The following is a 12,723-nucleotide window of genomic DNA, read 5'->3' as shown; positions in this document are numbered from 1 at the left end:
ATACTTTGATCTTACAAACATGATTCATTAAATGAATAACCATACAAAATTATTTCATTAGACAGATGTCCTCAAAATCATACAAAATCTTAAGGTGCAATTTCCAATGTGTTAACAGTTTCTTGTTCCTCGATCTTTGTAACATGTTTCCAATATGTGTCTAGGTTCAATGAATCTGGTAACACCTTTTACTCGATGTGTATGAAATCGGTATACCATCTTTGCTGCTCAGTAGTCATAGAACGTTACTCGGTAGACAACTTGGTCTATACTAAACTTTGTGACTCCTTTCTTCTATAACCGACTCCTCTGTGCTTACCAACTTAATATTTCGGTAGTAATAACTGACTAGGGTATATAGAATGACTTTGGACATAAAACTAATGACAACTTAGTAAATAGTAACAACTATAATAGAAGGCAACACCCGACCATATACTGTCCACAAGCGTACCAAAATTTTGATAAGTCATTTTCACCTCCTAGATTAGAATAATATCAACCTTATTAGTAACCATGTTTTGCTTAAGAGCATACTACTTCTGGGGGTTGTTTAAACCCCTTAAGTTCCATGAAAGGAACTTCATTTCTTGCCTTTCTGAGATGTCTCCAGAGTTAATTTCCTTCCACTGGCAATTTCTCTGGCCATTACCTTAGTTATGAGGGTCCTCTCAGAGGGTCTGTCTGTTTTAGAGTCATTTCCTACATCCGCCTTCTTATTTCCTCTAGTTTTTCTTTTCAGTTCCTACCATTCCTCTTTCTCTTTATCCACATGCGATGACGGAGCAGAACGACTTCCATGAGAGAGAATAGTGATCTCCCTAGTAGATCTAGTAGCAGAAGAAGAGGAGGTCAGATCCAGAATGTTCCCTTTGGAAGGCGTGGGCCCAACCCTAGTGCACCATATGCTTCTTCCACTATTTCCCATAGTGTTGGGATTCAACTGCTTGATCATAGACGGAGTGGTCTCGTTGTACCCTTTCTTCTCTTCGAAACACACTTCCGCTTTCAGTCCTTCTTGTTCTACCTTCATCTGGGAGATCTCTCCTTCTTCTAAGTCTAGGCCCAAGCATCTCCCTGAGGAGGGGGGTGTCGCCTTGGGGTCAGGGGTTTTCATCATATTAAGAATACCTTCCAAGAAGGGGTAGCCCTCCTCAATAGTATCTTGAGGACCCTCCTTTTCCTTCAAGTCCTTGGTCTGACCCTCAATATTGTGAATAACTTGGGGGTTGGGGGGGGGGGCTAACATTTTTAGCTGCCTCCACATTAACAATACCCGAGGATGACAACTTCTCCTTCAGTTTTTCCTTTGGAGGCGGAGGGGCCAAGCAATCAGCTATAACATGACCATGTTTTCCACACCTTTGACAATAAAGGGAGGCATTCTCGTAGACAATAGCCTGCGTCCATTTGCCCCATTTGGATTTAAGAGCTTTGAAGTTAGGGAGGGAGTTGTTAATAGCCACATTCACACATAGGCGAACATAAACTAGTCTAGACTTCTGCATTGTCACATTGTTAGCAGCAACGAATTGACCAAAAGAGTTGCCAGTCCATCTAAAAGTGGTGTCATCCCAGAACTCCAGAGGGAGGCCAGGGAGTCTGATCAATATTGGTGCCAGTCTGAGGAGGTATGCACTAGGATCAAACCCCGACTTCCACTTGGAGAGAGATAAGCAGTGTTTGCCGTAAGACCATGAATCGGACATAATGTAAATGAAGTCTTCTTTTGCAATGAATCTGAAAAGAAAGAGCCCCCCCGATATAGCAGAGACAAAGACACTACCTTTTATTTTCCATCTGGAGCAGCCCATCTTCTAACCATATCTATTGTGGGTCTGAAGGGTAAGAATCTCCCCACCAAGCAGAGGTGTAGGTAGGAAGCGATATTATCCATAATATTATCGGGGAGAGAAATCTCGGGACCATCCTCTCCAGTAGTTACCTTTGGCAGCAACGTCGATGACCTTGACTTAGTATTTCCAACAAGGACACCTTTCTAGGTACTCGCTTGAGCATCCCCAGGCAAAGGCCCCACAACATCAGTCTTGGGAACCTTGTTAGGAGAATCCAAGATGGGGGTCTCAAGTGGAATCTTCTCATGGGAGGAGGCCTCGTGCAACACCGCATTACAAGCGTCAACGACACCAACCGAGGGAGCCCACCCAACACTCTGGGAGCGCAGCACAAGAGCCAGATCCAGACACATTTGCAGGTTAGCAAGGGGGGCGTTAGGTTCCAGGGAGGACGGACCTTCCCCTGCAGAAACGACAACCATTGAAGAAATTCAAAAAAAGAGGAGAGCGGGAAAGTTGTAGAGCACCAAGCAAATATCATATAATTAAAAAAAATATTGAAAATTTAAATTATTTTAAATAAAATTTTATTAAAAATTTATAAAATTATTTTATTACAATATTTGTCATTATGAATTGAATTACCATAGTCAATCTAATGTAAATATTAAAATAACATATTAAAATTAAATTTTATGTAATCTTTTAATTGAATTTAAGGTTAAGATTAAGGTTAGCTTGCTGTTTTTGATATTAAAAAGCAGCCAAAATGCAAGGGGGCTGACCCTTGATGTTAGCTTGATGTTAGCATTAGGTTTGATTACAATTCAAATTAGGATTGGTTACAATTAAGATTTCCACCCTAAGATAAATATTTGATTAGTATTAGGGCTCAATTAAGGTTTGAATTAGTGTTATTTAAATTTAAATTTAAATTAATTATTATAATGAAAATATAAAAAATGATACTTTTAGTTTCACAATTATTTATAAAAATATATTTTTTAAAATAAAAAATAAATAATGTACAATTATTTAAATTCAAAAAGTATATAATATTCAACATTTTTTAATACAATTGCTTTACATTCATCTTTACAATATTTGAATTGCCTTACTATTTATTTTTATTAAATAAAAATGAGACCATCTTCAACAAAATTTAGTTAAGAAAACTATATATTAATATAAATTTTAATTCTATTATAGGAAATTTGTTGATAGACATGCACACGAAATGTAAAAACATTGCAAAGGCAAGTGAATTGTTTTAATATATGTATTTTTTTTTATAAAATAAAATATAAAAATAAAAAGTTCTACTAGTTTATATCTTGCCAAATTCTTCATTACTATACGAGATATTTTATACATATTTTCAGTTTCCTATGACTATAATAATTTTGGTATTAATAATTTTTTTATTTTTTTATTTTTTATAATGCGTACATATTAATGAATTTATAATTTAAATATGTTTATTTTTATTTTGTTTAAATATTAAATGTTGCAAGGTTTTAAATTTTAGGTAGTTAATTTAGTTTTAAATTAAAGAAATTAAATAATTAAATAATTTAATAATAATTTTTTTTAATAATTTATTTATTTTATGGTTTTATAATTGATATTAAATTCAATTGTGTTATTTTAATATTAATTCATTTAAAAAAAATATATAAATGCATACATTTAATTTTGAGGTCTAAGATGCAGTGAAAGTACATTTGACAACCACACCACAACCTTGGCTATAGGATTAGGGGAAGAGTACTAATAGTCTTCATAGTGACCCCCCAATAGTCGTCATAGTGAAAACACCATTAATAAATTTGTTCATAAATGGCCACACCAATAGCTAATCATTTTTTGTTCATAATTGACCCATTTATGCACCACTATTGAAACATTTATGCAAAACTATTGGAACATTTGTCCACAAGTACCCTTACCTCTATAACTAGGTAGCGACTTCTCATTAAAAACTATTCCAAATGAAAATTATTTATAATTTTTGATGCTCATTTCTCGCAAGTATTTTTTGTTTTAATAATTTACCATTTAACTTACCCAAATTCATATCTATTTAAGGATATTTTCCAATTTATTAATTTACATTTTAAATTGGTGAGTTTCTAATTTGAGAGTAAATTTTTGATAGGAAATGTATTTTTTGTTTTTTAGGTCTGGAATGGAGCGTAGACTGCAACGGCTCTGAATAAATGGCTTTCTGTTAGATTCATCCATGCCTGTTGTTCTTACAGTTGAAGATCTGAAAAAAACATTATTATCGTTGAAGAGCTAAAAAAACACTTACCGTTAAGAGCAAAAAAGAATTGTTACCGTTTGAAGACAATTTGATCTCTTATATAATAGGTAAGCTGTTTGTTTCATTTGTATGTGGCTCTGTTTCCTGTGGACTGTAGTCAGATAGAGTAAAGTAGCTCTTTTAGGTTGTTTCACAGTCTTACATAGGAGAAGATCAGGAACGTTTCGTTGTTCCTATAAATTGTTTGCAGAGTGCTTGCTTCCTTGAATTGCTGAAGGAAGCAGGGGAGGTTTATGGGTTTGATAAAAAGCGGGCCTCTCAAGCTCCGCTGTAGTGTGGATCGTTTTCATAAGGTTTTGCAGTCAATCTAGAAAGAGAGAGAAAATTTACAGAAAACCCGGCAATTTACAGAGTATATCAGCTGTCAAATTTGTGCCATTTCTGAATTGTGTATAGCCAGTTAGCAGAAACTGCAAATGTCATTGCAAGCATGACTGAGATTGTGCATGAGAGATTTCGATTGAGTAGATGGTTATGCAGTTGCACTTGGGCTCTGGCAATGGACAGAGGCGTAAATATGGTGACAATTAATGTAGGTCTGGTTGTAGGGCCTGGCTTTGCATACAAAACCTCAGGACCCACCATAACATATCTCATAGGTAACACCTGAATTAAGTTCCTAGGTGAAATTATCTACTTTTGTTTAGTAAAACAGACTATGGTTTATCGTTTATGAGCTAACCAGATTGATTTAGTTGTCTAGAATTGCCCAGATTTTGGTTTTCTGACATCATATATATTGTTTATATTATATAATGGTTATAATTTACTGGATTCAATAAGTTTCTCCACTGGCTGAGGTGTTCTGTTTTTCCCCTATTTCACTGAAGTTTTTCTTTTGAAAGAAACCTTTTAGGTGATAGATTTGGTTTTGAATCCATTATCAATTGTTCTCTTGGGTTTTAATATTGATGCATCAGTGGCAGACTGTAGTGCGAGAGAGTGTGATGGCTTCAACCCGCCGAGGGTTTGTCCACAAGAAGTCCTATATTTCCTCATCAGAATGTGCAATGTTCAGCTCATCAGACGCCCTCACAGAGGTGATTTTTAATTTCAAAATACTATATGGCATGTAGAATCTAATCATATTTTAGTTTAATTTTTAAATATAAAACAACTCAAAATTTATTATAAATTTTAATATACATATCATTAATGATAATGCTAATACATGATATTATATTGTATTTATAATTCATATTACTGTTAACAGCTTGATTATTCAAGTAAGACTCCCTTCAAATATTTGGAATGCTCTGTTCACATTTCATTCTATTTCGCTGGTTTCTTTGCCCACCACATGTTCTTTTTTGGTTTTCTTTCTTTGCTGTCATGCTCTTTTTTTTAATTATCCTTCTTTGTTATCATTCTCATTTTGCTTGGCATGACCATGCCTTATCTGTTTTTATTTTTCCTGCTAATTCTACTTTATATGTTTGATTAGTGTTTTTTCTTTGCACTTTTATATGTATATCGTCTTTAAATTTTTTTTATTGGTATTTTGTTTTTATGCTGCAACATGTAATTGTTGGTTGAAACTGCAGCAGTCAATAGTTCCATCTTAGTTTAATCAGCACGTAATTGCTGGTTGAATTTCTCATCAATCAATAAATTTAAACTTTGATATAGTAACATGTATTTAATGAAAGTACTCGAGTGCAGCTGAGCAGTTATTGCAGACAATTTTTCAAAGGTTAACACAGTAATTCTATCTTAATTTCTAAATGGTACACCAGGATACTCATTTAGGCTTTTCCATTATCAATTGTTCTGTTGGGTTTTAAGATTGATGCATCTGTGGTAATGTAGCAGCATCTTTGATTGGATTTGATAAATAGCGCATCTTTAGCTTTTATGAAATCCACCATTGGAAGGCCATTGTTCTAGCTCCATCAAGATATAAATGTATAAGTCTAGGCTACTCGTGGTAAGTCCATGTATTATGATCAGAGAACTTTAACCTCCTATAGCTGGAATCATGTAACCACAAAAAAGTGATGATCTCTTTAGAAATGCGGTTCAAGTGCTTGGTGCCATTATGAGTTGGTATGAACATTAAGGCATTTGCAGTTTTAATGGTATTATTGCTCAAAAACCAGTTATTTGTTTTGGTACCCTATTTTGAGGTATAGTTGGAATGAAATAGTTTTTGTAAACCGTTTCTGCTCCTTATAAGCTCTGATGGTGTGTGGCTCTACATCCAGGCATAGAAAATCCTTGTATAATCTTTGAAATGATATATAGACCTTGTGAAGATATTTATTAAATGCTCTTATATTTAATGCTACCTTTTTTTCAGGATTTCCTGGTGACCTTGATGTGACTGCATTCTACACTCTGATATAGCTCAGCACACTTACTGGAATTTGGCAGGTCATAACAGTGGATGTATACTTGGGGTATTCTTTCTCATCCTCCTCATATTCTGAAGCAACTGACAAAGAGGAAGGAGATTGGCTGATAGCATCTAATATTGATTCAGGAACATGAACGCCAATACCTTTTTTGCAGGATTTCCTGGTGATCTTGATGTGACTGCATTCTACACTCTGATATAGCTCAGCACACTTACTGGAATTTGGCAGGTCATAACAGTGGATGTATACTTGGGGTATTCTTTCTCATCCTCCTCATATTCTGAAGCAACTGACAAAGAGGAAGGAGATTGGCTGATAGCATCTAATATTGATTCAGGAACATGAGCGCCAATACCCCATTCCTCAGCTGGTAATACAATAGTGGATGCTAGTTTCCCTTACTAACATATCTATAATTATGTGGATGATTACTTTTTAATGTTTCCAATATAGATAGCTAATATTATGTATCACACAATCTGTTATGCCTTTTAGTTATTGACTTCAAGACATATTTCTGCTAAACACTTGCTTTTGATGATAGAAGTTTAAGGGAGTGAGGAGAGTGAAAAATATCTGTATTCAAGATAGAGCCTGTATCTTTAAGTACATGATGGTGATTTCTACTCACATCAAATCTGGCACACAATTATTTATTTAAATTTGCAAATTGCATTACCTTTGACGTGTCTCAACACATAGTGCTGGATGTATTTCTTCTGCAATTATTCACTTTTTGCATCCATCCATTTCCTTTTGTTGAGTTTTTCGGTTGTCATTTGGCCAGGCCAGTTTCTTGTTGATTAAGATATTCAAAACATAGTTACATGGTTTACATTAAATGCTAAAGTCTCTCCCTTGCAAAAACACAAGAGGCACATTTTATGCACTCATGTTGACCATAATGATGAATTCTGCCTTTTAAAGTATATGTTAAGTACTTTTGAAATTACTCAATTAGTTGATTCAGAATTAACTTGAATGATATTTATTACAAAATGATTCTTTACTTAAAATTGTTTGTATTGCCAATTCTTATTATTGACGTGAGAATATTAACAGGATAGGCTCAATGGCCTGTAGCATCCTTTTTACTAGGAATATGTATAAATCTGTCTACTTTCGGTGGCCTGCTAACAAAGGTGGACACAATTTAGGGATAAAATCGTATGCTATCAAGTGCAGATGGAAAATTGGAAATGGATCCATGGGCAATATTTTACCCTAGACAGGTTAGATTAACTAGTGCCATTTACAAAATATAATAACATGAAAAGACAAAAATCTCTATCTTTTTTTGGCTTATGATGCATATCCTGTCAACTCTATTAATCACAGTTGATGTTTTTTCTGAAGTCTACTACTTTATTTTGTCTCTTGTACATATTCATTTTGTTGCTATTCAGGTTCCTAAATGATTGGAAAACTTACTCTTTTTTTCAGTGACTTGCAATCCCATCTCTATTAATCGTAGTCAATGTTGTTTTTTTGAAGTCCGCTACTTTATTTTGTCTCTTGTACATATTCATTTTGTTGTACTTCAACGTTCTAAATGATTGGACAACTTCCTCCTTTTTTGCAATGACCTGCAATCCCTTGCTGTTTTTCAGGTCTTTATTCTTGGTAGCTTCCTGATTTAGGCTTCTAACTGTTTTTGTCTGTTTATTTAGTTGTTCCAGTTCTTCTTGCTTGTTGCTTGATACATAGTCAAGTGAAGATAATTTGAATTTGCAACCACATCTCCTGGATTGGAATTCTAATTATGATAGTAGAGCAAAAAGTAATAACATCTTTTTCAAATTTGGTTTTACACCTTTTCTGATAAGATAAGGGGTTGTGTTCCCCAATCTGTACGAAATTTAAATAATTTCCATTAAAACTACTACCCAAGTTATACGGCATTGGAGTAGCTATCATGCAATGTTGCAGCTAGGCTTTTGCTCTTAGATGACCCTGGGTAGGAAATACTTTTCTGGGTGCAATGCAATCTATTCGGATGGTATAGAAAGTGGTTCCATTATAGTCTCGGTATTTAGTAAGACCATCACCAGAAGACATTCTGCTATGTTCGTTAAACAGAATAAGTTTCATCATTATCCCAATCTCAATGAGGCCCTGTCTTTTGTTTGCCTAGGTTGGACTAGCAAATGAAGTTTGAAAGCTCATTTAATGAATGGAGTTCAGTAAATTAAAATACTTGATTGTAGCTAATCCAAGAGGTTTTGATACAAAATGTTTACATGCCGGCAATACTTGAGTTTTTAATGTTTTGGATAGTTTAATGTATACAAATATTCAGCCAACTTATTCTTGTGTCTCTTACAATTTAATCTTTCAGAACCTGGTTTCTGGTTTTTGTGTCTTGTTTTATGTTTTGATGTTGGGACTGGGCCAAAGTATTTATTTTATGTATTGTCTTTCCCTTGGATCAGATCAATTGTTTTAGCACAATGTCGTCCGATATAAATTGTGTTTATGTTCATCCTTTGCTTTTGCAGGAAGTAACCAAAGAAATCGAGTCTAACAATCCATTTGTCCAAATATGACTGAAATAGAAGCTATACATGCAGTTGCAAGTAGTCAAGGCTTTTCCAAAGGCATGATAATTGGAGAAGATGAAAGTCACAAAATGGAAAAGGAAACATTTCTGCATGGTATATCGTCTGATGATCGAGTCACTCGGCAGTCCTCTAACGTAGGCAATCTTGGGAAGTAGAACTTGGGTTTTGATGCAAATAAAGAAGAAATTACAAAAGGAGAAATGTTGGAAGAGTTTTTTCAATCTGAAGAGACATCAAAGAAAAAAGAAGCTTAAGAAGCAACAGCTGCAAAATCCAGTGGCCATACAAATGGAGAGTTGCAGGATGAACAGCAGGAGAATTCTAAAGTAATTGCTGACAAGTTGTATGAATCCAAACTGAAAAGGGAGAATAATTTAATTGATGACAAGGAATACAGTGCATACAAATGGTTGCAGGATTGTATATACTCATTGATATTATAAGAAATGCTAAAACTTGTTAGCTAAAAGTTTCAATGTTTTCATTTGTTCTCGACTTTTACTACAGCAAAAGAGGATGCCATCCTACCAACGTTTGACACATTCCAGATCTCTGAAAACTGGCAATAGTTTACTTGCAACTAAGAGTTCAATACAAAGTGGCAAGGACAGAGTTTTAGCATTTACAAATAAAGGAAGCAGAGCTGAGGTTGAGAATGTTGAAGTCACATCAGCTACATCAAAGAGTGTCCACTTCATAAGAAAATAGGTCCTAAGGCAACATCACACTGTTCCACAACCTTTTACACTGGCTACTGATAAAAGGGCTTCATTTGGCTCGCAACAAACTGGCAGTGAAGCAGCTCAGAAGCATTATAGGCGTTCTTGCTACAAGTAACGTGACAACTGACTTCCCCTGTCGCTGGAAAAAAGCAGGTAATGAGACGTTTTTCAAAATTTGATTAGTCCAAATAGTTTGGAAGAGCATCTAAATCTTAACTGAGGGAAAATGATTCGATGGTTGATGTTTATTGATCTTGGTAATGCATGGTGTTTGATGGAGATATGTTATTTGGTGATGCATTGTGCTTCAATTGTGAGTAAATATATCCTGACTCATAATTTTTTGTTTGGATTATTCGTTATTTGTACAGTTGACTGCAAAATCTGCTAAAGGAGTTTCAGAAACCAAAATCTCTCATTCCCTTGTACACAAGTGAGTGTTTTTAGCCTAATGGAAATTTTTTAGAATCATTGATGTGCATTTGATAGTTGGCTTGTAATAGTCAAATTGTTCTCATTTTCAGACAATGTTGATTTTAGCCTAATGGAAATTTTCCAGAATCATTGATTTAGAGCCGCATGAATTTTTTTTAGAATCATTGCTATAACGGATGTGCATTTGATAGTTGGCTTCTAATAGTCAAATTGTTCTTATATTCAGACAATGTTGATTTTATGGTTAATCGTGCACAGCCTATTTGACAATCACAGCAGACTTGCAACGAATGTACTCATATTGTTGATGTGTTAGTCTTCTCGGGGTATATTTCTGGAAGATGCTAGTTGAATTTTTCTGTTGATTAGTATCAATAGGATTAACAATACATGAGTACATTTGAGTCATTGCTATAACGGATGTGCATTTGATAGTTGGCTTGTAATAGTCAAATTGTTCTCATATTCAGACAATGTTGATTTTATGGTTAATCGTACACAACCTATTTGACAATCACAGCAGACTTGCAACGAATCTACTCATATTGTTGATGTGTTAGTCTTCTGGGGGTATATTTCTGGAAGATGCTAGTTGAATTTTTCTGTTGATTAGTATCACTAGGATTAGCAATACATGATGTTTTTAATCTCATCGGTTTATAGTATTATACAAGTTTGGATTATTTGGTGATTTTTGGCAATTGCTGCTTCCACTGTTACCATATCTAGATGTAATGAACGAGCTCAGAAGCGAAAATAGGTAAGAATTTACTTTTAACAATGGAATTAAGCATCATGTCCTCTGGTAATTGTCTTATCCTATACAAAATTAGAGGAAAAACTCCATGCAAAGGAAGGGGAAAAGCGGCAATTAATGGGAGTTTCATCTTTCTGAAAATGATGTGTGATACTGATTTTCTTGATGTATAGAAGCTCATCTGTCTTTCATATTTTTGGTCATCATTTCAAGAAAAAGAATGAAGCTTCCACATTCTATATGTCACTAGCTATCCCACTCACCTGGAAATCCCCTACATATGAATTCTTTTCTCCTTTAGACAGTAGATGGAAGTTGGAAAACATTGGTTTACCTGTGTGGGAGTCATTAGTCTTCTTCCAAGGTTGGTAGCATCTAATATAACATGAGCGCCAATACCCAATTCCTCAGCTGGTGATAAAATAGTCGATGCTAGTTTCCCTTACATCTCTATTATTCTGTGGATGATTGCTTTTTAATGTATCTGAATATAGACAGCTAATAACTTATGTATCACGCAATCTGTTATGCCTTTTACTTACTGACTTCAAGACATTTTTCTGCGAAACTACCTTTGATGATAGAACTTTGAGGGAAGTGAGGAGAGTAAAAAATATCTGTATTCAGGATAGAGCCTTTAAGTACAGGACATAAGAGTATAATGGTGATTTTTACTCACATCAAATCTGTCACACAATTTTTCATTTGAATTTGCAAATTACACCATCTTTGACATGTCTCATCATAATATGCTTTTTGCTGGATTTATTTCTTCTTCAATTATTCACTTTTTGCATCCATCTATTTCCTTTTGTTGAATTTTTTGGTTGTCATTTGGCTAGGCAAGTTTCTCGTTGGTTACATCGTTTACTTTAAATGCTGAAGTCTCTCCCTTGCAAAAACACAAGAGAGACATTTTTTGCACTCATGTTGACCATAATGATGAATTCTGCCTTTTTACATAATTTTGGAATTAGTTGATTCAGAATTAACTTGAATGAAATTCATTACAAAATGGTTCTTAATTTAAAATTGTTTTTATTGGCAGGTCATTCAAGACAACTTTGGGGTTCACAGATAATTCCAGTAGATTTGCATGGAACCAACCACTTCTGATTTTAGAAATGAGAGGATTATTGGAAGCACAATTGATAAAGTTCCCAGAGGATATGATCATAATTATGTCCTCAATTGTGGTGAAACAAAGAATGGTCTGAAGCATGCTGTGAAAATTAATGATCCTTCCAGTAGTCAGTTTCTTAATAAACCATGACTCAATAATTATTCTGTGATTTAAGTTTTCTGTGAGCTCTCTCACCTGATTTTATTTTATTTTTAATAAATTATGACTCAATAATTATTCTTGTGATTTTAGGAGAGGAGCTATATACTGATCAATTATGCAGATCTACTTCAATAACATTTCGATCAGCTTGCAATATTGAAAACATGGGATGCTGATAATGTCTGGATCTGGTTCAAGCATTTGATGTACCAGAGGCAGTATAGTCATAAATATATTTGCATGTATGTAGAGTGATGCTAGAGTATCTCAATAGTTATTGCAGTCAATGCAAAATCAATTTTAATTTTACAGATGTACTTTTGAATTAAATTGATCAACTATTTTGTAAATTGATATGTCAATAGATTTGTTGTTTAATATAAATTTTTTTATTTGGGAGGGGTTGAATTTGCCCCCTCCTTTAGGTTGGAGGGAATGGTCATTGGTCATTGGTCGTGGTCATTCTTTTCAGTCTAATGTCTTT

General features: G+C 34.4%; 1 protein-coding gene and 1 long non-coding RNA gene across 8 annotated transcripts; one reads left to right on the top strand and one right to left on the bottom strand.

Moving 5' to 3' along the window:
- Nucleotides 1–1,205: 1,205 nt before the first annotated feature.
- LOC131858367 (uncharacterized) lies at nt 1,206–1,814 on the bottom strand. Its single transcript, XM_059211589.1, has one exon. It carries the CDS (start codon nt 1,812–1,814, stop codon nt 1,206–1,208), a length of 609 nt encoding a protein of 202 aa, XP_059067572.1.
- Nucleotides 1,815–3,926: 2,112 nt separating this feature from the next.
- Nucleotides 3,927–12,675, top strand: LOC131061898 (uncharacterized). 7 transcript variants are annotated; one of them, XR_009110628.2, is made up of 8 exons: nt 3,927–4,169; nt 5,049–5,162; nt 6,422–6,521; nt 6,634–6,849; nt 8,978–9,915; nt 10,134–10,195; nt 12,003–12,204; nt 12,330–12,675. It is a non-coding gene; the product is annotated as an uncharacterized LOC131061898 (long non-coding RNA). The 7 variants fall into 7 exon arrangements; XR_009110627.2 differs by having other exon boundaries at nt 5,043–5,162; XR_009110626.2 differs by lacking the exon at nt 3,927–4,169 and adding an exon at nt 4,176–4,721 and having other exon boundaries at nt 5,043–5,162.
- The last annotated feature ends 48 nt before the right edge of the window (nt 12,676–12,723 follow it).

The sequence above is a fragment of the Cryptomeria japonica genome, chromosome 9 (genome assembly GCF_030272615.1).
Source record: "Cryptomeria japonica chromosome 9, Sugi_1.0, whole genome shotgun sequence".
Classification (NCBI taxonomy): Eukaryota; Viridiplantae; Streptophyta; class Pinopsida; order Cupressales; family Cupressaceae; genus Cryptomeria; species Cryptomeria japonica.
This window is presented reverse-complemented; position numbering and strand designations above follow the sequence as displayed.